The sequence below is a fragment of the Panthera leo genome, chromosome F3, assembly GCF_018350215.1.
Source record: "Panthera leo isolate Ple1 chromosome F3, P.leo_Ple1_pat1.1, whole genome shotgun sequence".
NCBI lineage: Eukaryota > Metazoa > Chordata > Mammalia > Carnivora > Felidae > Panthera > Panthera leo.
Window position 1 is genome coordinate 64,445,971 of NC_056696.1, and position 27,222 is coordinate 64,473,192.

A 27,222-nucleotide genomic window follows, 5' to 3' on the forward strand; every position below is an offset into this window, starting at 1 on the left:
ACCCCCAGTGCCCGGAGTCCTTCTGTGCGTTACCGGAGCACTCCGGAGATGCCGCACGTGATCACCCCGGATTGCACCGGTTTCTCCCCTCACCCCAACTGCCAGCCACTCAGGGTTGGGGCTGCGTCCCCTAAATTTCTGCAGCCCAGCCAGTGTCTCAGAGTGAACAAAGAAACGTCTGTCGAATGGAAAGTGGGAGGGTCAACGATGCTAACGCGGTTCTTACGAGGGGGAAGCCGGGGTTCCAAGGCTCCATGGGAGCCCCGCTTTGAGGGCTTCCACTGTCTCTGACAGAGCCGCACTCCTTGGGCCTCTGGAGACCCGGAGGGAGCACGTGGTAACAATTTCATGACTTCCAGTCTGAGGTCACCGAGCAGGAGGGCACGCAAGAATGACACATACAGGTCATGAGGGATAGTCTTTTAATGAAACTTGCTATTTATATATTTACACACACACACACACACACACGCACGCACACACACGGAAAAAGAAAACAACAAAAATAGGTATTACAGCTTAATAAAACCACAGCTAGCACTGAGGGCTGGAGGTGACCCGGCAGCACACCCTCCCCGAGGTGCCGTCTACGGGTCTGGAGACAGGACAGCAGGAGGGAGACAGATCGCCTGGCCTGCACCTCGGGGCTTCCTTGTGGTTTGTTCCTGGCATTCAGCCTTTGTGTCCTTCCTGGTCGGGAAAGCTGGGACTCGGGTGGGGTGGGGAGTAGGGGGCGGTCTAGGGCAGGATGAGAAGGGAAGAGGGACCCCGAAGAAGGGTAAATTAGGGCGGGCAGTTAGGAGTCAAACAGGAGCGAGAAGCTTCTATTTGCCCTCCCGGAATCGGGCAGGGGTGAGGAAGGGGAGACAGGTAGGGGGAGCTGGAGAGGAGAGGGAACTTGTTTCTCTCTCTTTGGGGCAGTTCTACTTGTTCATGTTAATTCCAGTCTAAGCAGGCCCAGAGAGGTTCCAGTGACACGCTAGTGGCCTATGTCCCCGTGGGACAAGTGGCCTAGGATGTGAACGGTAGAGCGGGCAGGAGTTGGGCTCCTCTCAGTAAGACACGGCTCCTGGCTCCCGAGGGGTGATGAAAAGGACGTCGGCCTTGGCGTTGATGCAGTAGGTGACGACGAGAGAGAAGACGAGGATGCCGAAGCCCACCATCAGGGTGATGAACTGCGGGAGGCGTGTGCAGGGAGGGAGAGAGACGCTGTCAGAGCCCAGCGTGGTTCTGGATCACCGCTTGGGGCTGGGAGCCAGGACCTCGGGATCCCAGAGCTGGCTCCAGGCACCGAGTGCTGAGCAATCACAGACAAGGTCTTCCCGACTGGAAGACGGAGTGGCTCCGTTCGAAAAGAGGAGTATCCCTGTTCTTCCTCCACTTTGTATTACTAAGATTTTAAGTATCTTTTTTTAAAAAAATTTACTTGAGAGAGAGAGAGAGGGAGAGAGAGAGAGAGAGGGAAGGAGAGAGAGAGAGAATCCCAAGCAGGCTCCATGCTGTCAGCACAGAGCCCAACACGGGGCTCGAACTCACAGGATTGTGGGATCATGACCTGAGCTGAGACCAAGAGTCAGACGTTTAACCTACTGAGCCACCCCGGAGCCCCTAGATTTTCAGCGTCTTGAAGTTAAGATCCATGACTTTGGTGGCAACTCTCCGGTGGCAACTCTGACATGCTGGTGATGGGGACTCAATAAACCGTGGCGCCCGTGCACACCCTAGTGCCAGCAGCTGGAAATCCCAGCTGGGAGGGGAGCTGTGGGGACGCTGCAGGGTGAGGAGCTCCTCCGGGGGGCCCTCCTCCTGGCGGGAGCCCACCTCCGGCGTGAACACACACTCACTCTGTCGGTGAAGACAGACTTCGCGATGGGGCGTGCCGGCGGACAGGGGACAGAGCGGCAGTAGGTTTTTGTGGCAAATGGGAGATGGCAGCAGTTAAGAGGTAAGAGGCAACAGAAAGAGGGCAGGGCGGTCTCTGGCATGCCCCTCCCGGCTCACCTCCAGCTCTCTGCTGGCTACCAGAAATATGCGGGCCCGGATGTCTTTCCAGCGGCTCTCAGTCCATGTGGAGTATTCAGTAGAGCCCCACTGCCTCAGTTCAAAGGCAGGGGACAGGGCCCTGGCCAGTCGCGCCGTGGAACGCACACAGCGGGGCAGCCGGTCCGTCTCGTTGGAGTTCAGAGGGCCCTGAACCCACGCGTACTCATACAGCTGCAACGGAAGACCGGCCACAGGGCGGGGCTGAGGCGATCCTCTCTCACCCCGGCCACGCCGTGCTTCTGCCCAGGCTCCTGCCCTCCAACACTCAAGTTCAAGGGGCCGCATCCCTCCGCCTTTGCATCCCAACTCCTTGGGTCCAACTGGGCCTAGGACGCTGTCCAACTTCCCCCGGGGGCACGGGGCCCTCGGGGCACCTTCGACACCCACTCCCACTCCCACTCACATCCTTGTTTTCACTGGGGACTTTACTTGGATCCTGGCACTGCTCTCGGGGGAGGTCGACCACCTGGCCAGTCAGATTCGCCAAGGCATACTGTACCACGTAGGTGGTGTTGGTGGGGCTGGAGACGGCGATGTAATGCTGAAGAGGCCCATCACCTGAGTGGAGAGCACAGGGAAGGGAGGGTTTGGAGGGTGGAAGGTGGGTGCGGGTGGGAGGGGAAGGAAGAGCCCGAGGTTGACGGGAGCCAGAGAAGAGAAGGGAACGGATCCCACATGTATCAGGGGAAAGAAAGGAAAACAGGGGAGAAGGAAAGGAAAGGAGAAGGAAAAAAAAACAGCAGAGATTAAACCAAGCTGATGACTTTTTCCATCTCTTGCCTCGGCTAAGGGTGCCATTCCCCCAGCGCGTGCTTACCCAAGTAGGACCTCAGGTCCTGCCGGAGGATGGACTGGAACCAGGAGTTGTTGGCCCTGACCAGGAACCCATAGAGCAGGCGAGTGACCTAGGATTGGGACAGTGAGAGTCAACAAGCCCGTGACCCAGAGCCAAGCAGAGCTCTCAGTGGAGACCCTGTCGCAGGGCGGGAGCCGGGTCGGCCAGGGACTCTGGGGCTGGGGACGCAGAGGCTGGCTCACAAGGATGCCGGAGGCCCACCGGGAGCGCCCTGGCGCAGCGGGAAGCCTCGCTGGCACGCGCTGGCATGCTGGACTCCCAGGTTTGGGAGAAGGGGTTAAGTGCAGTGCAGACGGGACGGCCTGCCGCGTGCGCAGAGCCGGAGAGGAGGCGGGCCCCGCTTGCCCTTACCGTTTGGGGATCGGCCTGAATGGTGTCACTGAAGTTGGTTCCTCCTGCCAGCTGGTACAGGGCACGTCCCAGCACCGTGGCCACATCCGCCAGGGCCTGTGGCAGGCGGGAAGGGGGGGCTGAACGGCCCACCTCTTCTACCCTCTACAAGATGGTCTAACCACCTAGAAGACGTTCTAACCATCTTCGCTGTGTTCCCCACGCTCCCGGCCAACCCGGGCGAGTGCTACCTTGGCAGTGTCCGTCACAAAGTTGAGGTCCTCTTCGGGGCTCTGCCACTCGGGGTAGCTCACGTTAATGTTCTCCGCTGTGTCGTAAATGCTCTGGTAATAGCTGCCGGGAGAGCGGGCATGAGCCTCGGCCACACTCAGCCAGGGCCCTGCCCCGGTCCTCCCTCACAGGCCCTTCATGTAGGAGCCTGGCGTGTCTTTTCATCATCCGGGGGAAGGAACAGAAAATGAGGGTCCCATACTGAAGAGGGTGTGGAGAGGCAGAGCAGTGAAATACAAGGACCTTCCGGAGAGACAAGGTAGAAGAGGCAGATGAGATCAGAAGGCAGGAGACTCCCTTCCTGGGAGGTCTTCAAACAGAAGAGACACTTCCCCAGAGTTTGGGCTGGAGACGGCTGAGAGGACTTTTGGGGAGCACGCCCCACATCACCAGAGGTTGGATGACGGTTCCAATGAACGTGAACATTGAGGGTGCCTGGGGGCCGAGGGGGATGAACGGGTCTTTCCCAGACACACGACACTGCCCTGGGTCCAAGCACCGTATGCTCCCTGGGGAGCCCCGTGAAGGCAGAGCTTAGAAGAGAAGCTTAGAGGAGAGCTCCCAGCCTTCAGCACCAACAGATGACGGCCCCACATAGAATCAAGGCCAAATGTGTGCAAATGAGGACTATCCCTTCACCCCGAAGCGATGCCGGGGTCGGCTGACCTCAGGTGCTGGAAGTGTCCCAGCCCTAAATAAGCAAGAAGGTGCTCCTTGGCTGGGGTCGGAGGGCCAGAGCATCAGCAGTGTTACTCAGAAACCCATTTGGCCTCATGGAAGAGGGGAGGGAAGCTGGGAACCTAGCAATCTGGCCCGAGTAAGAAGTCCCATGAGCCCAGGGCTTACGTTAGGGGCTCTTTGGGGTGCCCAGGACCAGGAGAGAGGTGACTAACAGAGCCTCACCCCGTATCTCTGGAGTCCCCTCAGCACAGGGGACGCTTTTACCCCAAAGGCAAGAACACGTTACATTTCAGAGTGTGAGTGTTGCCTGCGTCCCGCTCGGCACCCTTGGGCAGGCCCCAGACCCGGCCAGCTCGCTGTCCTCAGGGCGCTCCTGTTGGGGATGCTGCCCTCTGCTGGCAGCCCCAAGGACCCAGGCCTCGGGAGAGCTGGGGGAGGCGGACCAAGCACTTCCGGAAAGGCTGAGGGGGCCCGTGTTCTAAGATGACATCAAGTCACACAAGGCGACCGGCTTAGGTGCGAACAGGTCACTGAGCAAAGAACACAAATTGACCTGAGATTTGGAGGGGTGCTGTGGGGAGAGGGGAGACGGGAGAGTGGTGATCTTTCCTGACACAGGAGACACTCCCCCCTCTGGACCCCAGACCACAGGACAGATTCTCTGGGAGAAGGAAGAGGGTGTGGGCTCGGTGGCTCTTACTGGTTATGGAAGACAGCAGAGTGGTCGGCAAGGACGACACCAGAGATGTTCCGAGCCCGAAGAAACCTCTGCAGAGAAGACGGCGGGAGGGGCTGGGACTGGTTCGGCCTCCGGAGGACCACAGCAGGCACGCCGGCCCCGCTCTTCTCCAGGGTGCTCAGGAGGGCCTCCACCTGGGGGGGGAGGGGTAGCTCAGGGGAGGCTGCGGACAGGGAAGCCGGACGCATCTTCTAGGCCCACGACGCTCCCGCCACGTCCCCAGCTCGTGGTGCTGCCCCCGGCCCTCCTGCACCCCAACTCCTCAAGCCTTTCAGGATCCAGGCTCTGAATGTCCTGCAACTCCAGCTGTGTCATCCTCACTAGACGCCTAATTTCCTACTCTGGCCGAACTGGAGGAACAAGTAACAACGCCAAACGACACCAAGGGCCACCCAGGAGCCCAGGGCGGGGAGGGCGCGGACACTGGAGTGGCAGGAACCCCATGAGAGAAACAGGCCCAAAGCTGGACGCTGAGAGGAGGGAGGGTCTTGAACAAGTAGTGAGGAGCCTGGAGGACGGTTTGGGTAGAGGGTCCGACACAGCCAGGAAGCGAGCAGGGCAGCCCGGACAGCTGGGCAGCAGAGAGGGAGGGGCCGGTCACTCCCGGGCCCTCTGCGGGGCACGGAGGCGGGGAACCGCCCACCCCAGGGAACCGGGGCCACGAGCTGCGCTCACGGCGCTTCCTGCGGAGCCGGAACAGCCACGCTGTTCATCCTTGAGCTGGTACCCCGCCTGAGGTCCTGTCTCACAGGCCCTGGGGGGTGGCGGGGGTCAGGCCCGGGTGAGGGGTGCCCACATTCTGAGCCGTTGAAACAGAGTGAGGCGGAAAGATGCTCAGATTACCTGATTGTGTACAGACTCATTTTTCTGGGACATGGGGTCTGTGTGCATCCAGAGCTCTAGAGAATTCCTTAAGGCCACCTGGGGGAGGATGAAGAAACAACACTTGGCTGCCCGCGGGGGCCCGTGCCCCGAGACCAGAGGAAGGAGGAAGGTCAGAGAAAAGTCAGGGAAGAGGCAGTGGCAAGGAGGACAACGAACAGCGGAGGAGGAGGCGGGAGGGGGAGGGGGAGGGGGAGGGGGAGGAGGGCACATGCAGCACACCTGTCCCAGCTCCACGAACGAGTCAATGTTCTCTAACTGCACAGGAAACTTGCCCTTCTCCATGTCGTACACCATCCTGGAGCTGCCGATGTAGTCAAAGGTCTCCTGACGGCGAAGACAAGGAACAGAGATTCCCAAGGGTCGGGGCAGGCTCAGTCTCCAGAGGCCAGATCACCAGGGCTCAAGGCACGAAGGCTACGGTCTCATGTCACCGCAAGTGCTGGCCGGCTTACGCAGTCACGTGACCTCACCCGCCTCCCTGCCCGGCCTCCCAGCTGTGACTTTTCCTCACGTGTGTGCATCACAGGACTTCTCGAGCCCAGAAACGGGGAGAGCAGCCTCGGTAAAGGCCCGAGGCGAACATCAGCTGTTATGTGCCTGCTTCCTGCCTCTCCCTCCCCTCCGCCGACGCAGCCGCGGCTGCCCTCCCCTTATTCCAAGGCCAGGCTGCGGGGGCAGTGGGGGGAGGGGGCAGGAGCCTCAGGGCTCTTGGGTGGAAGTGGCAGTGAAAGAGTCCAGAGAATAAAAGCAAAAGGCTGCCTCCCAGAGATCGCATCAACGGGGCGCGAGGGGGCGGGCAGCACACCGATTCCAATCCCAGGCCAGGGTGTGAAAGCTTCCTAAGATGTGTGACTCTGGGGGGAGACACGTGGAGACATCTCCAGAAGCTCTTTGCTGAATGACGACTCAGGTCAAGCGCCCGGATCGTCCCCAAACGATAGCCACTCTCACATTTACCCTCCCTGCTGTCCTGCCCCTCCCCGCCTACCCCAGCAGAAGAGCCCCTACCCCTTGGAAGAAGACAAACATGACATTGCGGGGAAGGGTCAGCACATCAGGTGCCTTCTGCAAAGCTTCAGCGGCAGCCAGCTGGGTGACGAAGGAGGCGACGGCACTTTCAGCCCCTGGGGCCACGTTCCAGAAAAAGGAACGACTGTCCAGCTGGGTACAGTGGAAAAGGCAGGGGAGGTAGGCTTTGAAAATGGCAATTAGGACCGGGCCCCAGGCTCCCTCTCCTATTCCAGCCAAGGGAATGTGTGTGTCCTGGGACAATGGCCATATGAGGGGGCCCCACGGCCCAGACCCCTCTTCCCTGGAGGCTCCCCAGCACAGCGACTCTGAAACGTGATACGCCCGCAAGAGGCCCCCCAGCCCTTTTGGCGCCAGCCCTGTCCACCCTGACCAGGGACCCGCACTCACCCGGGTGGCAGCGACCACAACCCTGTCATCAGGCTCTAATGCCCCGGATATATTTATAGGCTTAAGCATGCTCCACACGTTGTAGTCGGACAGGGGGTCACAGACGATTTCTGAGCAGGACAGAGCGAGAGAGCGACAGAAGTTAGGGAGAAGCCACAGAGAAGGCCTGGAGACGCCTCTGACTGCTGCCCCGTGGACCCTGTCAATCATTTCCTGCCTCCACTGCTTTAGGTTGGTTTCTCTGCCCTGTCCGCTGCAGGGACAAGTGGCCTCAACTGTTGGGAATTGTTCCCGCCTCTCTCGCCCCGTGCTCCCTGCCTGAGCTCCCCCCTTCCCAGGTCCCCAGCACACCCGCCGGGCCTCGGGTCTGTCCTACCTGGGTTGATGCTGAAGGTGCTCTGGATGGAGCTGCGCCGCATACAGGTGACAGTGCTGATGACAGCATGCATGTGGGAGAAGAGCTGCATGGCGCACAGCGGGAAGGTGGGCGCTGAGCCGTTGGGGCTCAGGTTGTGATCGCGATAGCACTAGGAGGGGAGACGGGCCCCGCTGAGGCAGCTCGCGTAGAATCCCTCCCCTGCTTCCCAGGAGGGCCCGGCCCTACCCCGACGCTCGCTCGTCAGTCCCTGAGCTATAGTACAAAGCCAGGATGTGTAAGGTCCGAGAGAAAACCTCACCAAGAGATGCGAAGGGGCACAGACTCAATGACTGAGTTGGGGCGGACGGAGTGTCCCCATCCCAAACAGCCTGGCCCAAGTTCCCAACGTGATTAGCTGCCAACTGTGCTGAACCAAATATCAAAAATCAGATTCAAGACAGCTTGGACATCAACTCACCATGTAACTTTGGAACAAATCTAACCGCTCTACAGGTCAAAACAAAGAAGCGAGGCCAGAATTAAAGATTATTGTAATTCAGAACATTCAGAAGCCTCTGAGCTGAATCTCTCGCAGCTCCCAGTCTGATGACCTTTTTCCCACACTCGGGGTTCCTAACCAGGCACAGCGTATTTCAGATCAAGTAGAGTTTATGTTCTCTTCCAGCCTAATAGCCATCAATGCTGGAAGAAGAGGCAGGAGAGAAATGGGAAGGGACAGGCGAGAAAAATAAACATATTGGCTTTTCTTGGAGCATCTACCATGCAGAGGTGCCCTGGTGGACGAGCCCTCCAGGCGGGCGGAGCGCCTACGAGATTTCTCTTTGCTAGGAGCTGGCAGCCGTTACCTGCTTGATGACCTTGGTTTCATTTTCATCTTCAAGAAGGAAGATGGGGAAGCTAAAGTCTTCATAAGCCAAGCCGTCGCCTAGGGGGTTCCACGGGATTTCTCTGCAGTGAGCAAATTCTGGCCCATACGAGTTGGAGTAAATGCCTGAAGGGGAGGACGGGGGACCGGCTGTTGGGACACTAAGCATTCGGGGCCTGAGTGAGGGAGGAAGGCTAGGATATCGTAGGGCTGGGACCAAGAGCTCCAAAGGAAAGGGGGACTCAAGGAAGCAAGCATCGACCTGTCACCACCTACAGGGAAACAGACACTGGTATCAGGGCGCCCTGGGCTGGCTGGTTAGGGATCGGGGCCTATGACAGAAAAGGAGGATGGAGGGAAGTGGACGAAGGGGAAGCAGCAGAGGAAGCGATGAATGGCAAAGACAAAGAAACACTGTCTTCTGTTTGGGAGTCAGCTGTTCACGCTACACACAGACGGACGCATCCCTCCGACCCTCCAAAGACACGAGACTGAAGCACCAGTGAGCTCTGCGTGACAGGAGGTCCCCTGATCCTCCGGGGCTCTTACCAAACCCATCATTGGGACACTGCACACTAGGAGAGGAGCCCGACGCAGGCCTGGGTTTGGCCAAGGACACCGCAAGGCCAGCAATCCGGCTGGTTGTCCCCTTCAGCTTCTCCATCAGATTCCTGGGACAGGGAGGGAGTGCCATGGAGGAAGACTGGGAAGGTTACCCCTGGCCCAGTATCTTGCCCCCAGGGATGGAAACAAATGGGAAACTAACGGAATCCAAACCTCTGACTCCTTGTTGAACACATGCGGTGTGTTGACTCTACTCCTAAAGAAGTGAAAACCCCCCCACCCCAACTGTTAACTCGTTTCTTGCCTCTTTTCTGTCTCTAACTCCCAAGTGAGGACTATGACCCGACCTGAGCTTCGGCTTCATCTCATCTACCCTGTCCCTGAGTGCCCCTATGGGCCCTCCCTCCTGCCTGGGGTCTTTACTCACTGGATCCTATTTGTAAGGTCACCCAGACGACTCCTCTGATGGGGCAGGTTTTCTTCCGAGACTCACTCTCGCCCCCTGCCCCGATCGGACCAGGGCAGCCAAACGAACCTTTATACACAAGTGTGGGGATGGCCCCCCAGATCTTCCCGGCTGTGGCTTCCCTGAAGGCACACGCAGTTCTTACCTGGTGAAGAGCTCGCCCTCCAGCAGAACCACATACGGGGGGTTGGGGCCGTCAGTCAGCACCCACTGCAGGTCCCTTTCTTTCTCCACCACGTGGAGGATCCCTGTGTCCCCGCTAACGGAAGCTGCCAGGACAGAATGGGCTCAAATTAAAGCTCCCGCAGTTGACGACTCTGCCTCTGCCTCACTGATTCTGCAGATCACTTATCTCCCAAACATGGCACCGGACACTGGGTTAACGCAGCCACCTCCAGACTTGGGCTTGAGCTGAAGAGCTGACTGCCCCAGCTCCACCTGAAGGCGACCAGCAGTGACTGGAGGACGAGACAGCCCGAGAAGTCTACTCATTCGCTGAATCTCAGAAAGGTCGTACGATCATTCTCTCACCCTCTTCCCTCAACCTCATTTAGCCACATGTACACATTTCCAGAAGAGGAGACAGCATGGTTTTCAAACCTGTATTTTCTCCAGGAAATGGCAGGCTTTAGATCTCTGGCTCAGAGTTCTAGCACTGAATCTTCCTGTGTGAAGACATATGTGCAGACTCCCTTGACCTGAGGACAATTCCTGGGTCTCCGTTCCTTTGCCCTATTTGGGAATGACTTTACTTGCTTTTAGCCTGTTTTAGGCAGGGTTACTCAAGAACTTTGAGATCTCTAGAACAGAGCTTCCCAACTGATGGGTCTTGATGGGTTAGGGACGAGCTGATATTGACCCCCCTCATTTCTGGGGACCGAGGGTCTCCAGAGACCCTAGGCTGGCCACTCCCAGCCAGGAGCAGGCTGACCCGGTACCCGAAGATGCCCTACAAATACCATACGTCTCCATATATGCCAGGATGCCATACAAATACTATTTTCTGTATCTCACGAATGACAAAGATCGGGCAGCGCTGCGGTGAAGGATGGGTAAGCCATCGTCGAGAATGCCTTGAATTCTATGCAGCAGTGCCTGTCGCGTCCCTAGTGATCCACGTGGAGACATCCTACCATCTCCCCACGAGCCTTCTCGCCAGTGAAAATTCCTATCACGTATGAAAAGTCACATATTGTTTTAGAGCAATAGTTCTCGACCCCAGTTGAATCACTGTGGAGTTTTAAAAAATACAGACGCTTGGGCCTTATCTCAGACCTACTAAATTAAAGTCTCTGAAGGTGAGGCCCAGGTACGTGTACTTTCAAAACTTGCCACATGATTCTTTACTATACCTAGCCAGTTGTGAAAACTACAGCTCTAGATCAAGGCACTGAAACATTTATAATGTGCACAAGACAAAGACCTTAAGCACTTCCAGACTGCCGGCCAGGTAGAAGTTTTCTTCCGTGGGATTTGGCAAAATCGAGACATGGACCCAAGTCCCCAACATTCAACTATGTCTTCCACGTGGTAAGTACCCAATAAGTTCGTGTGGATGGTGATAACGATAAACTTTAGAGGAATATCAGGACCTGGAATAACCGTAATAAAGACTTAGCTACCACCGGCAGTTCTAAGTCTGACAAAAGGCAACAGTCCTTGGCATGAAAAACCCGGAAAAAGGAAAAGCTGTTCTGACAAACAAAATATATATAACTTCAGCTCCAAGGAGGACAGGGAAAAGATAAGCCAGGACGCTGGAATAAAACACCTGGATTCTAATCTGGAGTCCGACTGGTGACTGTATAGTCCAGAGTAACTTGCTTACTTTTTCTGGGCCTTCCATGAAGAGAAACTTTTTCACCCTTGTTCATCTCATACCATGGAGAGAGGTTTAAAAAGGAAGGAAAGGAAAGGAACCAACAGATAACCCTCTTTGAACACTTTAAAAGGGGCCAACAGGGGTGCCTGGGTGGCTCAGCCGGTAGAGCACGTGACTCTTAATCTCTGTGTTGTAGGTCTGAGCCCCACATTGGGTGTGGAGATTGCTTAAAAATAAGATCTTTAAAATAAAATAAAGTAAAATCAAATGAGCCCATAGAAACAGAGCAGTATAATCAGAAAACCAAACCAAATCTTTCTCTCCTTACGTTTACCATGCTAGCAAGCCTAATTAAAGAGGGTGTAGCTTGCTCGGGACGGACAAATACGAAGCAAGACTCAGAAATAAGCCGAAAAGGCGACGAGCTCTTAATGAGGAAGTGGCCAGAGTCCAGCCCCTCCCCTCTCCTTTCTGTGCTGGCACTTGGCTCACTCCTAGAGGCTACTGCTTTGCTTCCCACGGGGCTGCTCTCAGAACACGAAGCCGACTGACTCAGTCCCACAGAGGGCATCTTAAGAGCACACCTCCAGGAAGACAGGGTCCTAGCCTTTTGGCACGAAGAGTGGAGCTCCAGCAAGACCAGCAGTCTGATCTCAGCCCACACTTGGACCTGGCTCCCTTCTACGCACAGACCCAGTTGAAGAGCGGAGTCCGAAAACTTTACTTGGAACTGTTCGGAACCAGTTAACCCACCTCCAGCAGGGACACGGCACGGTGAACACAGAGGGCGGCTCAGGGAAGGTCGGGCAGGAAACGAGTTAACTGCCACATTAATCAGGTCCTTCACTTCGCAGCGTCTGTGTCCGCCTACCAAACTAGAAGGTTTCAGGCAATCACGCAGGACTCCTGAGACCGTAGTACTGACTCAGCATCATCAATCAATGTAGGAGATAGTCTGACTTTCAGCTTTGTGCAGGTATGTTCTAACCATTTTTATAGGCGTTTACTGAAATTCAGAGGTGACCGATATGGTGACGAAGAAGCCATGATCTGACTCTAAGTTTCCTGCTTACCGCAGAACTACATTCCGACAGAGCAATTATTCACAGAACAAAATATGAAGAAGGGAGGCTATGTAGCAGAGGAACTGGGGTTCGGGCTTCACATCTCTGCTCTTTCTACTTCCATAGTTTTATAACCATACTGTCATGGCACCCTGTTTTGGGACACATTTACAAAGCACAGAGACGAATCCAAATGCTTCACTAATTCCTCCTGCAACTATCTGGCTTTCTCAATGCCTTCCCTTCAAATAGACTACTGCCTTAAAGAAGTCCACTTTGGTTCCAAAAAGATGGTTCAGGTGACGACGGACTCATAGACTATGAGACTCCTTTCTCCTTAGAAAACAGTACAGTTTTCTACTTTAACTAGTGGATGCTAAGTGTCCTGACTTAGAACCTGAACCATGGGGCTCAATTCCTAGCCTCACCACTTAATAGCCTGATGATCTTGGGAAAGTTACTCAACTTCTTGCAGTCTCCATTTTGTCATTTGTAAAATGGGGACAATAAGAGAATCTACTTCATGGGGCTGTTGTGATGGTTCAATGAGATGCACACGCACGAGGCTCAAGTAAGCAGCACTTACTAAGCATTAGCTCCTATTAATTATCTTGCCTGGTTTGACAAATGGCTCTCTGTCACCTCCTACCCACACAGCCTAATTTGTGTGCTGAGACTCCCAAGCAGGACTTGGATCTTGAGATCTAAGGCACAGATTGAAACATCATTGGCCACAGGGGTGCCTAGGTGTCTCAGTCAGTCAAGTATCCGACTTTGGCTCAGGTCATCATCTCACGGCTCGTGAGTTCGAGCCCTGCATCGGGCTCTGTGCTGATGGCTCAGAGCCTGGAGCCTGCTTCAGATTCTATGTCTCCCTCTCTGTCTGCCCCTCCCATGCTCATGCTCTGTCTCTCTCTGTCTCTCAAAAATAAATAAACGTTAAAAAAAAAAAAAGAAATATCACTGGCCACAACACAAATCCCAGCCTCAACTCACATTGGCAGCCAATCTGATGAGTGGCGTTGAGCAGACGGACACAAGGAGCTGTTTTATTTAAGGAGATGTAGATCTTCCTCTCCACTGAGTTTCCCCTGCACAAACCTGCTCAGAAGACAAAAAGTGTTAGAAGAAGAGAGGCATTGGCACTATCAAGTCCTTAGCTCACCGTATGGCTTGGGTACATCATACTTTCTAAAAATTTTTTTTAATCTTTATTTATTTTTGAGAGAGAGATTGAGAGAGAGAGAGAGAGAGAGACAGAATGTGAGCAGGGGAGGAACAGAGAGAGAAGGAGACACAGAATCTGAAGCAGGCTCCAGGCTCTGAGCTGTCAGCATAGAGCTCGACACGGGGCTCGAACCCACAAACTGCGAGATCATGACCTGAGCCGAAGTTGGACCCTTAACCGACTGAGCCACCCAGGCGCCCCTGAGTACATCATACTTTCTAAAGTGGGATTAATGTCCATCCTTCTCACTTTCTGGACACATTACTGGATCAGATGAATGCGCCCAGCTATGTGCCCCAGAAAGTTATTACAAATTCCAATCAGAACAGCTGATATTAAAGCTAAAAGAAAGAAAACTTCATTTCCTAAGGGAAAAGGCACGTAACCTCAGATGTCCCGGTTTCCGGTTGCATGGGTGAGCATAATTCTGCTTTCTACCTTGCATGTGCATGTACCTTGCACCCTCGTTAATGAAAGGGTGCCAGTCTAAGAATATAGATTACGATAACACATCTTTGAGACATTTTTCCAGGAATCTGAACAGAATTGGGAGAAACCTTATGCCACAGATCTGTCAATTAATCTAACATCCACAGGTCGCTTGTGTGTGGCTACAGTGTGGAGCGACTATAATTTCCCCTCTGGGGAATCTTTAAAGATAATATGAACTTGAGGGGAGGTATGGTCATAGTTACATACAGGCACGTTCGCATTTTAGGGCTTGACCACCGCCCTGCACCCACAGAACGAGGCCGCTCTTGTCTCCGACTAAACGCACTGGGAAGAGGCTGAACTGACACCTGTCCTTTCCGACAGGGGGTGGGGTGGCTCCGGCCGTGGGGAAAACGAGGCAGGCGGACAGTCAGGCTGGAAGTCCGGGAAGAGGCCCGGAGGAGGAAATGGGGCGACACGACGTGCCGCGGGGTAGAAGGGGCCCTCAAATCAAATCCAGGCAAAGAAATGGGGGGGGGGGACTTCTGTCGTGGGAACGAAAGAGAAAGGATTTACAGGGTGGGGGCACAGAGGAGCAGAGGGGCCAGAAGGGGGGACGGCGGCGCTGGCGACCCGGCCGGTCCCGACGGCTCTCCTAACACACCGGAGCTCACGCGCGGGGGGGAGGCCTCACCTGCCAGCAGGACGCAGAAAGACAGAAGGCGAAGAAGACTCCGACTGCCCGGGTCGGCCACAGAGCCGCCCCCGGCCGTGGCCATCTTGCCTCTCGGCTGAGCGGAAGCCTCCCCTCCCCTCCAGCCCGGCAGTGGCCTCTCTAGGCCAACGCTGGTGCCGTCTCTGTGGTCCGGAGCTCCCGGGACCGGAAGTTCGTGCCCGCGGAGCTTCCGGGAGCCGCGGCGGAGCGGCGCTGACGTGGAGGGAGGCGAAGGGCAGCAGGGAGTGGCGGGGCTCGGGTCGGCAGCTCGGAGCCGCAGGTCTCGAGGATGCTGACCAAATTCGAGACCAAGAGCGCGCGGGTCAAAGGTAAATGGAGAAGACGAGGGGGAGCTCGAGGACCGGGTGTCGGGGGCGGTGCTGTCTCGGGGAGTGACCGAGGCCGAGTCGGGCCCACCGCACGGGCAGGAGGAGGGAGGGCGGCCTGGCGGCCGTTCTGCAGCCCTCTCTTCTGGAATGCCCTCGGGATGTGATTGACCTGCGGCGGCTCCCGCACCGTTCCCTTGCTTCCCTCCCGTCTTCTGCGGGGGCCGGTGCTCCCGACTTTGATTCTTTGGGTCCCTGTCGGCCTTTTGAGGACCGGGTTGTAGGGAGTGGACCTGGGGATCGAGTCTCGACCTGTGCCGTTCGCATCCACGTCTAACGTTTTCGGAAATGAGCACTGGCTGCCTCTCTCTTAGGGAGGCTTTGGCGGCACCGTATCGACATCCAGCGCCTCCATTGGGCGTTGTTTCCTACCTGGAGACAGGACATTGAGACCTGTAACCCCAGTAAAGTCTGAGCTTGATAAGGTTGTCCGATAAAATACAGGACGCCAAGTCACATTTGGATTTCAGAGAACGAAATAATTTCCAGTGTCGTTCGCTGTTGATCTGAAGTTCAAATTTTAACGGGGTATCTTCATTCCTATTTCCTAAATGGGGCAACTCCAAAGCATGACTATCAGTGGATGGGGGTGGAGGGCGAAAGACTGAAACAGCCGTAGTAGTCTTTTGGAGTGTTAGAATGGGAAAGGCAGAGAAGTAAGGTCTCTTGAGATTTCACATGTGTATAAATGTACGTGCATATGTATGCATACGTACCTATATGTGTATATGATTTGAATATTTAGTAAGAAGAGCAGAGCAGGTTGGCTTGGGAACTTGGTGTTTGGAATCACCTAGCCTTACTTTGGAATCCTGAAACATTTCCCTAACGAGCTGTATGACCTCGGGCAACTTATTAAGGTTTCTTAATATGGTTCCTCATCCGTACAATGTGAATAATTAACATTCTCCTACAGAGAGAATTAGAATGAGATAGCATATGACTACATTTATTACAGTGCCTGCTGTATACTCCGTAGCTCAAAAACTGGAGGCCATTGTTATGTAAGAATAGATTCTGAGCAGTTTTTTTTTTCTTAATTTTTTTAATGTTTATTTTTGAGAGAGAGAGAGAGTGCACACATGCAAACGGGGGAGGGACAGAGAGAAAGGGAGACAGAGAATCGCAAGCAGGCTCTGCGCTGCCAGCTCGAAGCCCGACACAGGGCTGGAACCCACGAACCGTGAGATCATGACCTGAGCCGCTGACGGACGCTCAACCAACTGAGCCACCCAGGTGCACCCCCCCTTTTTTTTTTTGAGAGAGAGAGAGCAAACGAGCACGTGCACAGCTGGGGGAGGGGCAGAGAGAGAGGGAGAGAGAGAGAATTCCCAGCAGGCTGTTAGTGTGGAGCCTGATGCGGGGCTTGATCCCATGAGCTGTGAGATCGTGACCTGAGCTGAAGCCAAGAGTCAGAAGCTTAACCGCCTAAGCCACCCAGGTGCCCTGATTCTGAGCAGTTTCTAAGTCTCATGGGAGTCTTGATAGCGAAGCATGCCAGCAAGAATTTATGGATGGCTGAAGTGGTCTCCCTAATCCTTGAATTTTCTCTTCTGCTCTTGATTTCTCAATGGGCAAAAGAAAAGTGAGGAAAAGAGATGTCAGAATATTTGAGAGTTAATATCTCTTAACGAGTATTACTGTACATCATGGAAAAAAATGAACAACGTAATAGGGAAAAACAGAATTCAGAAGAAAAAACGTGAGTGTTCGGTAAAAAAATGGAAATATTCTCCACTAACAGTGAAAGAAATGTTAAAAAAAAAAAAAAAGGTAAATAACCTTTTGAATTTGGATTAGTAAAACAAACAAAACAACAAATAACCAATAACAGCCAGTGTGTGCAAAATTGTTACCTTCAGAAATCCAAGGAGACTGTATATTGATGGTCTTTTTGAAATAAGGTAGTGTCTATAAAAATGTTAAATGCACATACCTATTTCTGGCAATCCTACTTCCAGGTCTTTAGTCTTAAGCAGTAATAATGCAAATAAGCTAGATTACGCATAGAAGTATTTTCTTTAGGGCCTATTTTCTAGTAGGTGAAAGTTAGGGGGAAAAACTTAAATGCTCATCACTAGAATAATTTTTAAATGTGGTACATCTGTGTTTTGCTGTTGTTATACTGTTGTTAAAAAGAAAGGTTAGGTTTGTGTGTATTTAATAAGATCCACGATGCATAGCTAAGTGAGAAGTTTGCATAACATATTTCCATTTTGATAAAATGATGCCGTCTGTGTTAGAAGTCTGAAAGGATACACTCCAAACTGTTAGCAGTTGTTACTTCTGTGGACTTCCATTTCCAGTCTATTACTCCAAGGAGTAACAGAGAGATTTACTTTCTCACCTTAAAACAGCTGCACAACAGAACAAAATGTGTGAATCAAAAGTTTTCAGACACTGGATAACAGGCGGTGCAGGAGAGTGATTCTTGAGAGAAGGGAAATAAACAAGGTGAGTCCTGTGAGTGTTTTTTAGCTTACTACCTGGAGAGTTCCCAGGCTGCAGGATAGGGAAGGGGGAAGAGCCCTGTGGTCTCACTGTGGAAACATAGTTTAGAGTTCAGGGCAGCCCAAACTGCTAGAATTTGCCGGACAGAACACCAGAGAGGGAGCTGCCCAGAACACTGGAGTTCTGCAGGGGATCCTGTCAAGCCTTTGTCTGATTTCTAATCTGCATATGCATGTGTGGAAATGACCCCAAGCCTGGGATAGAACCCCTGGAGCTCACTTAGAGCTGGGAATAGTTTTGTGTTCCTATCGGCTGGAATGGAAAGGCCTCCTAATACTGCAGGGCATCGTCTAGAGACCTCAGGTGGTATCGCCTTCATAGGGGTGCCAAATTAGATCTAGACTAAAGGCTGTTGTCGACCCATACTAGCAAAACTAAAAGCGAACTTTAAAACAGGCAACCTCATGGGGCGCCTGGGTGGCTCAGTCGGTTGGGCGTCTGACTTCAGCTCAGGTCATGATCTCGCAGTCTGTGAGTTCGAGCCCCACGTCGAGCTCTGTGCTGACAGCTCAGAGCCTGGAGCCTGTTTCAGATTCTGTGTCTCCCTCTCTCTCTCTGACCCTCCCCCGTTCGTGCTCTGTCTCTGTTTCAAAAATAAGTAAATGTTAAAAAAAAACTAAAAAAATAATAAAACAGGCAACCTCACAGCATCCTAAAACAAAGCCCAACAATATTTAAAGGAATATAACAAAATCTAGCCCCTAATAGCATACAATTCATAACGTCTGGCATTCGACGAAGGAGCGTCTGAACCTAGGATTAACCTAGGTGTTCGTTTTTCTTACCTGAATTGACAGGGGGTGGCATTGTGGGGCATACTTAGCTAACTGGATCATTCCTTGTTTTTTTCTTTTCTTCCCCTCTAGGGCTCAGTTTTCACCCCAAAAGACCTTGGATCCTGACCAGTTTACACAATGGGGTCATCCAGTTATGGGACTATCGGATGTGTACCCTTATTGACAAGTTTGATGAACATGATGGTGAGATGACACTTTCTAGGAGGGAATTAAAGAGATCTAAGTATTTATTGTCTTCTGGAGTAGTGTAAACTTTCTTTAGGATTAAAGAATACGGAAGGGCCGGAACCAAAAATTCCTGAATAAGGATCACTTTAGAGATGAGCAAATACAGCTCTCTAACACGTGTCGCCTGCTTCCTTCGCCAGGTCCAGTACGAGGCATCGACTTCCATAAGCAGCAGCCGCTGTTTGTCTCTGGAGGAGACGACTATAAGATTAAGGTACAGAGGGTCTGTCATGACTGGGAGTAAAGGACAGGCTGTCGGGTGTGGCACGCGTAGAAGGGACTAAAAACAGGACCTCTCATTCATACAGAGCTCAGGCTTTTGATGTTACCAGGAAACGTTTATTGAATACTTACTGTGTACCAGACACTTTTATTTTGGGGGAATTAAAAAAACAAGAAACGATCTCTGTTCTCAAGGAGCTTTTATTCTAACGGAGGAGATACATGTATACTCGAAATAATAGTACATGCAGTTTGGTGAGTGATACAATAGGGAGAGAACCGAAGTGAAATAGAGGACAGTCCAGGTACAAAGACAAAAAGGCATGGCACAGGTGGATACGTTTGAGAAGCTGTAATTAGTTGTGTGTGAATAAGCTCTGGAGAGAAGGTGAGAGAAGGGCCCGAAGATCAGAGGGGCCAGATCATGCAGTACCTGTTTGCAGTGCTCAGAAGTTTGGGTGTCCTCACACAGATAGGAAGGAGCCATTTAAGGGGTTAAAATAGAAGAGTGACATCGGATCCACATTTCTTTTCTTTTTTTTTTTTTTTTAAACTTTACCTGAGCAGTAGTCTAGAGAAAGGACTGGATGAAGCGGGCAAGCCTGGAGGCAGAAGTGCCGGTTAGGAGACTGTCGTATAAGCCCGAGCGGCAGGTGAGCAGGGCCTGGCCTCGGACGGTACACGCAGATGGAGACAAAGAGTTGGATGTGAGAGCTTAGGGAAGGGAGTCTGTGAGTCTGCCGGAGGGGCGGTTAGGGGAGACTAATGAGCTGACTGTATTTGTCTCCGGCCTCTAGCTCGGGTCACTGGGTGTGCGGGGCGCCATCCACTAGGAAAGGGAAAACAGGAGGCGGTGCGGTTCTCTGGAGTGCTGGGGGAGGCCGGTGTCTTAGTGTGTCGAGGCTGCGGTGACAAAACGCCACAGCCTGGGCGGCTTATTAACAACAGAAACTTCTCAGCTTCAGAGGCTGGAAGTCCAGGATTAGGGTGACCGCCCAGTCGGCTTCTGGTGAGGACCTCCTTCTAGGTTGCAGACAGCTGACCTCTCTCTGTGTCTTCGCGTGGTGGAAGGAGACGGGGATCTCTGTGGAGTCTCTTACGAGGACATTACCTTACCGTTTGGGAGGCCTCCACCCTTGTGACCTAAGCGCCCCTCAGAGGCCCCGCCTCGTAATGCCTTTGCCTTGGGCGTTAGGATTTCAGTGTATGAATTTGGGGGAGGACGCAAACATTCAGTCCATAGCAGATGGCTAACGAACACCGTCTTGACACTGATGAGTTTGAAGCACCTCAGGGACGGTCTGCGGAGATGTGTCTGCACCGGGGACATATTTGGGAATTGTCATCACGAGGAAGGGAGCCAAAACAGAGCAGTAGAGGGTGTCACCCCGGGATGATGTGGAACGAGAAGACAGGGTGTCATTTACGATAGAGGAAGTAGAGTTCATATAGGGAAGAATGATTTTAGAGGTTGGAGATGAACCAGAGGGAAGAAGCAGAAGCCTGTTGGATGCCCAGGAAGGAGGGAATTTTGGGTAGGAGGAGAAAGTGGTCAGAAAGAGGTAAGGACCGAGTAACCTTTGGATTGCTTCATTAGGAAGACATTCGTGATCCTAGCGCCTTAATATGAAGGAAGGAAACAGAATAGACGCAATTCTTTGAAGAAGCTTGACTGATAAAGACAAAACTGGAGTGGGAGGCTTTGAACCTTTAAAAAAAATAATCAAAATTTTTCTTTCTTTACTTCCACATGTTGTTTTCATTAAGCGTGTACATCCAGTCAAACCAGGAACTGAATAAAGTCTTTTTCGGAGGCTAGCTTAAGATTATACAGCAGAACTTAGGCATGACAAGTGATGACTGCCTGCAGAGAAAAGAGGCACTGTTTTTTTTTAGGTTTTTAGCACCGCATCCTGAGGGCAGCCAGTGGAAGCTCAACCACCTGATAGACCTCAGAAGCTTCTAGGAATGTCACTTCATTGTAATAATTGTAGTAAAGTATTTGTCGTTTCTTCTGATGGCCATTGACGCTCAAGAATGGTTAACTCAGGTGTTTGTAATTTGCTTAGGAAAGAAAAGACTGAGTGACATGTAAGATAAGAGATTTTTTTCCCCAAATCATTCACATGTTTTAGAAAAGGATTATTTTCCATGTAAATGAAATGTCCTGATAGGCAAATCAGTAGAGACAGAAAGTAGATTAGTGGCTGTCTGAGGTTGGAGGGGTTGGAAGCGAGTGGGGAGTGAGAGCTATGGGTACAGTGTTTGGGGGGTGGGGGTGAGGGAACGCTCTAAAACTGGTGATGGTCGCACAGCTCTGAACGTACTAGAAACCGTCGAATTCTGTACTTTTAGTGGCTAAGTTACATGGGCTTTGAATTATATTTCAATAAAGCTGTTAAAATGAGGGCATTGGTTAGCTGGTGGGTGTGCAGTGTTCTCACAGGAAGCCGTAAGTGGCCAGCTTCTCAAAACCGTACAGGCCTTTATGGATTCACAGTTTTGGAGTTCGGTAGCAGTCTGTGAAGGAGTCAGGACAGTGCAAAGTTGGAAGTGTGGAAGTTGGTGTTTTTATTTTTTTTTAAAGTTTTATCTATTTTGAAAGAGAGAGTGCACGAGTGTGCCAGTGGAGGGGCAGAGAGGGAGAGACAGAGAATCCCAAGCAGGCTCCGCGCTGTCCGTGGAGAACCCAAGGTAGGGCTCAAATTCATGAAACCGCGAGATCGTGACCTGAGCCTAGATCAAGAGTCAGTCGCTTAGCTGACTGAGTCACCCAGGTACCCCTGTAAGTGTGCGAGTTTGTTTTATTAATTAATTAATTTTAGTAAGATTTTGAAAAATGTTTATTTTAGGGAGAAAAATGTTTGTTTATTTTGCATGCACACATATGCGCTTGCATGCAAGTGTGGGAGGTGGAGAGAGAGCGGGAGACAGGATCTGAAGGGGGCTCTGCTGATGGCAGACAGCCTGATGTGGGGCTTGAATTTATGAACCGTGAGATCATGACCTGAGCTGAAGTTGGATGCCCAACTGACTGAGCCCCCCAGGCGCCCCTGGAAGTGTGGACGTTTAATATAAACACTGAACTCTGTAAAAGGCGGAAAAGTTACTTACCAACTGGCATTTTATTATGATCTAATTTTTGTGTGACACTCAAACTGCACTGTGTATGTGTATTTTGTTTATAGGTAATTCACTGGAAAAGCATTCCAGTACTTTCACCTTTGGTGGTGTTTACCTTTTCTCACTTCTGCACATACCTGTTGAGCACCTACTAGTGTTAACCTCTGTGTTAGGTGCTAGGGGGTTAGTGCCGAGCATGATGGACAAGGACCCCACCTTTAGGGAGCTTGCATTCATGTTTGGACAATCATACTTTCAGGTTATCCGAATTTGTTTCAGGAAATGGTATTACCTTTTGTAACTTACAAAAGAGAATTTTAAAAATTTTTAGTAAAGAATAGTAACTAGGTGGCTTGGGGATAGATTATAAAAAAAATATTAGGTGTTAAAAAATTTTTTTTTTTTTTTAAAAGGCAACTCACCTCTTATTTTTGAACTTTTTGGAAGGTTTTCTGGATGGGAGTCTATGCTCACATTTCTGTCTTTCTCAGTTACGTTCCTTGATGCCTGGTACTTTGGTAGTTGGCTCAACTTTGTATCTGAATATCGTGTTTTTCTGCTTAGTTCACCCTAATTGAGCAAGGTAGTATTTTCCATAGTGATGAGTTAAAGTCTGTGTGATAGACAAGTACAGACCGTGAAGGTATGTGTATCATTTGCCAGCGAGGTAGCAGTCTAGGAGGAGGTGATGCTGTATGTTACATTAATGTTTCCTTTAGAGTCATCGTATCTGTCCTGCTTTTTTAATCCTCAGCTAAGATAGTGGGTAACACACTAGGGGGTCAGTATTCAAACTAAGAACACACTTATGCAGTAGAAAGAAGAGTGTCAAGTCAAGCCCTGGACAAACATCTCATCTTGTTGTAAGTAGAGTTGGTTTCTCCCCAGAGAAAGGAAAAACCTTTCCATAATTTCCCCAGCCTTGCCTTTTCCCGTTGCCATGTGTTTAGCTGACCTATGTTTTCATCTTTGATTTTTTTTCCTCCAACCTTAAGCAAGTCTTAAATGAGACTTCCTATCAAGGTTCCTACCTATATAGAAATGCAAAAATATAAGGCAAACTTAGTTGTTGAGAAACCTGAGTCCCTTAGATGGATTTCTCTTTGCAGGTGTGGAATTACAAGCTTCGGCGCTGTCTCTTCACATTGCTTGGGCATTTAGACTACATCCGCACCACGTTTTTTCATCACGTAAGTGGCCATGGGAGCTCTAGTTGTAGAGCATTCTTCAGTTGCCCTGTGGGGATCTTTACTTGCTTCTCAAGAACCCATGACAGCAGAATTAGTGGAGTTTTGGGAGTGACTCTTGTAGAAACTATGTGGCATTGACCTTTCCGCTTTGTTTCTGTCTTCAAAAGGAAGCACTCAGGGTTATATTGAATTGAATTTAATTGGGTTCAGTGGGCTCTATAAGGAAGTCATTGATTCTCTGTAGGGAAAAGTAGAAACTGGATTTTAGGTTTACTGAGCTCTAGTGAATAAAAGTTTGCAGACTGATCCCATGTGAGGTGTTATTAAGTAGGTGTGTCTGGAGGGAGGTCAAGGTTAGATGCCCTTTGGATGAGCTAACAAATGTTTTGAAGCATTAACAATTAGGTGCTTCTATCTTAGGATTTTAGGGTACAGTAGAGGCTTTTCCTTTACCCAGGCTTTATACCTTTTTTTTTTTTTTTTTAATTTTTTTTTTTTAACATTTATTTTTGAGAGAGAGGGAGAAACAGAGCTTGAGTGGGGGAAGAGGCAGAGAGAGAGAGGGAGAATCTGAAGCAGGCTCCAGACTCAGAGCTATCAGCAGCACGGAGCCCGACGCAGGGCTCAAACTCATGAACCGTGAGATCATGACCTGAGCCGAAGTTGGACACTTAACCAACTGAGTCACCCAGGCACCCCCATATTTTCTTTGATCTATCAGGTATCCTAGAAGACAGATACCGAGTTACATATAGATTAGAGACTCCCAGCCTCTTAATCCAGTCCCAACCTGGCTGGATCTTTCTATAATCTTATGCTATTAGATTTAATTTGTACCATTTCTTGACTCTAGTAAACTGAGTCTCTTGAATTAAGTTAGAAAGAATATAATGAAATAAATGAGAATTTCCTGGCTAAGTATACTTTATATCTTCTTATAAAATTCAAAAAGTAAGTTTTAGGGTAGAACAATAAAAATTAGAACTAAAACATTTGAGAATGATTAACCAAAGAGGTAAAAGACCTGTCCTCTAAAAACTGTAAAACACTGATGAAAGAAACTGAAGAAGACACAAAGAAATGGAAAGAAATTCCATGCTCATGGATTGGAAGAACAAATATTGTTAACAGGTCCATACTGCCCAAAGCAGTCTACGGATTGAATGCAATGCCTATCAAAATACCACCAGCGTTTTTCACAGAACTAGAACAGACAATCCTAAAATTTGTCTGGAACCACAAAAGACCCGAATGGCCAAAGCAATCTTGAAAAAGAAAAGCAAAACTGGAGTTATCACAATTTCAGACGTCAGGCTCTATTACAAAGCTGTAGTAATTAAAACATCATGGTACTGGCATAAAAACAGACACAGAGATCAATGGAGGAGAGAGCCCAGGAATAAACCCACAATTAAATGGTCAGTTAATCTTTGACAAAGGAGGAGTGGATATACAGCGGGAAAAAGGCAGTCTCCTCAACAGATGGTGTTGGGAAAATTGTACAGCAACATGCAGAAGAATGAAACTGGACCACTTTCTTTCACCATACACCAAAATAAATTCAAAATGGATGAAAGACCTAAACGTGAGACCTGAAAACATAAAAATCCTTGAAGACGGCACAGGCAATTTCTTTGGCATTGGCCGTAGCAACATTTTTCAAGGTGTGTCTCCTGAGGTGAGGGAAGTAAGAGCAAAGGTAAGCTGTTGGGACTACATCAAGATAAAAAGCTTCTGTACAGCGAAGGAAATAATCAACAAAATTAAAAGGCAACCTATGGCATGGGAGATTGCAAATGACATCTGACAAAAGAGTTAGTGTCCCAGATACAAAGAGTTTATAAAATTCAACACCAGAAAAGCCAAGTAATCCAATTAAAAAATGGGCAGAAAACATGAACAGACATTTCTTCAAAGAAGACATCCAGATGGCCAACAGATGCCTGAAAAGATGCTCAACATCACTCATCATCAGGAAAATGCAAATCAAAACTGCAGTGAGGTATCACCTCATAGCTGTCAGAATGGCTAAAATCAACAAAAGAAACAAGTGTTGGCGAGGGTGTGGAGAAAAGAGAACCCTTGTACACTGTTGGTGGGAGTGAATACTGGTGCAGCCACTGTGGAAAACCATATGGAGGTTCCTCAAAAAGTTAAAAATAGAACTACCCTAGGATCCAGTAATCACACTAGTGGATATTCACCCCCAAAATACAAAAGCTAATAAAAGGGAATATATGCACTCCTGTGTTTGTTGCAACAGTATTTACAGTAGCCAAATTATGGAAGTAACCTAAGTGTCCATTGATAGATGAATGGATAAAGAAGTGTGTGTGTGTGTGTGTGTGTGTGTGTGCGCGCGTGCGTGTGCGCGCGCACACACACGGGAATGTTATTTAGCCATAAAAAGAATGAAATTTTACCATTTGCAATGACCTGGATGGAGCTAGACAGTTTAATACTAAGCAATATAAGTCTGAGAAAGACAAATACTGTATGATCTTACTCATGTGGAATTTAAGAAACAAAACAAATGAGCAAAGGAAAAAAAGTAAGAAACAGACTCTTAACTATAGAGAACAAACTGATGGTTACCAGAGGGGAGCTGAGTGGGGGGAATGTGTGAAATAGGGGGTAGGAATTAAAGAGTACACTTAAAATGATGGGAAAAAAAAATTCTCAGCAACAGTGCACACCTTGCTGTGAGCTTGTGGCTGGGTGTTGTCGATGAGGCCATCCTGCTGGCACTTAATTCTGGGGGACATACTTTAGAGAAATGAAGCCAAGTGCGCTCTCGGTTTGATGCATGACTCTTAATGCACAAAACAAAATAGAGGAAATACATTTTATTAAGGTCATTCTCCAGATTCTTTCATCCTAAATTTTCCTCCAGCACTGCTGGGACTTTGAAGAAATCATGTGCAGTGTAAGACCCTGTGGGGTCATGCTTTTAGGTTTAGAATGGTTGGAGGAGGTGGCCAACGTGAATTGAATGCTTGCTGAGCTGCCAGAACGGTCTTCTGTTACCTTTTCCATGGTTCTCAACCACAGGAGATTTTGTCCCCCAGAGGATGTGGCAGAGTCTGGATGTGGCAGTGTCCAGACGCATTTTTGTTGTTAGCGCTTAGCAAGGAAGGCTGCTGGCATCTAGTGCATAGAATCCAGCTGTGCTGCTAAAAACATCCTTCCATGTGCAGGACGGCAGCCTTCAGAGAATCATTCCACTCAAAAATGTCAATAATAACCCATTTTATGAACGGAAGAAACTAGGGTTCAGTGATGTTAAGTAATTAATAAACATATATGTGATTCATTAAAAAAAAAAAAAATGTTTGAGAATGGTAACCGCTCAATAGGATGATCTGTGAACTAGGGACTGTCATCAGTGCAAGGGACCTGCTGAAGACTTGCCTGGGACAAGTTGCCATCTAGCTGGAAAGTTAGGGAAACTTTATTTTCTTGGCCCAGTAAATATATGTGTGCCTTGTACTTGCTAGGTTCTGTGCTAAGCGCTGAAGATACAACCGTGAATAAGAAATGCTTCCTTTTCTCAATTACAGATTCTAAATAAGCTGCATTGTTTTTAGATGTTATTTTCTGTTTTGGTTCCTAAGATGGGAATTTTTTGAGACTGGATGGTCTGATAAGGAGAAGTCAGACCATAAATCAGTGGTCTAATCCTGGGGTTAAAGGGAGAAGATCATTTCATAGGATCTTAAATTAGGACTAGCCACGTATAAGTAGAAATGCACATATACACACACATACACATGAAAGTGAGTACAGTATATGTTATTTGCCTCTCAGGATCCTTTATGCCTTTGTCTGGCTTCCATTCCGAAATCTCCCAAGTGCAGGCGCCAACGTGGGAAAAGCTGATAGAATGGTGGGGAGGAGGCAGCGAGACGGACAAATCCGAGGCTGTGGTCCCTTTGCTGGTACAGCTGAGACGCCAGGCCATGGAATGTTTCCTCCAAAGAGAGAAG

The 27,222-nt window shown here is 50.2% G+C and overlaps 2 protein-coding genes across 2 annotated transcripts in view; one reads left to right on the forward strand and one right to left on the reverse strand.

Moving 5' to 3' along the window:
• Positions 1–405: 405 nt before the first annotated feature.
• On the reverse strand, positions 406–14,886 carry NCSTN (nicastrin). The gene is made up of 17 exons (XM_042925324.1): positions 14,759–14,886; positions 13,401–13,505; positions 9,664–9,787; positions 9,038–9,159; positions 8,469–8,614; positions 7,621–7,771; positions 7,245–7,354; positions 6,834–6,986; positions 6,045–6,149; positions 5,784–5,861; positions 4,902–5,074; positions 3,481–3,583; positions 3,251–3,346; positions 2,861–2,948; positions 2,447–2,601; positions 2,002–2,214; positions 406–1,175 (listed from the first exon to the last, which is right to left on the reverse strand). The coding sequence occupies exons 1-17, from the start codon at positions 14,841–14,843 to the stop codon at positions 1,053–1,055; spliced, it is 2,130 nt and encodes a 709-aa protein (XP_042781258.1). The 5' UTR covers positions 14,844–14,886; the 3' UTR covers positions 406–1,052.
• Positions 14,887–14,984: 98 nt separating this feature from the next.
• Positions 14,985–27,222, forward strand: part of COPA (COPI coat complex subunit alpha) — a 45,335-nt gene continuing 33,097 nt past the window's right edge. The window contains exons 1-4 of the mRNA XM_042924715.1: positions 14,985–15,108; positions 18,543–18,656; positions 18,842–18,915; positions 23,156–23,236. Of these exons, the coding sequence (XP_042780649.1) occupies positions 15,069–15,108; positions 18,543–18,656; positions 18,842–18,915; positions 23,156–23,236 (309 nt within the window). The 5' untranslated portion in view covers positions 14,985–15,068. The remainder of the gene's footprint in view (positions 15,109–18,542; positions 18,657–18,841; positions 18,916–23,155; positions 23,237–27,222) is intronic.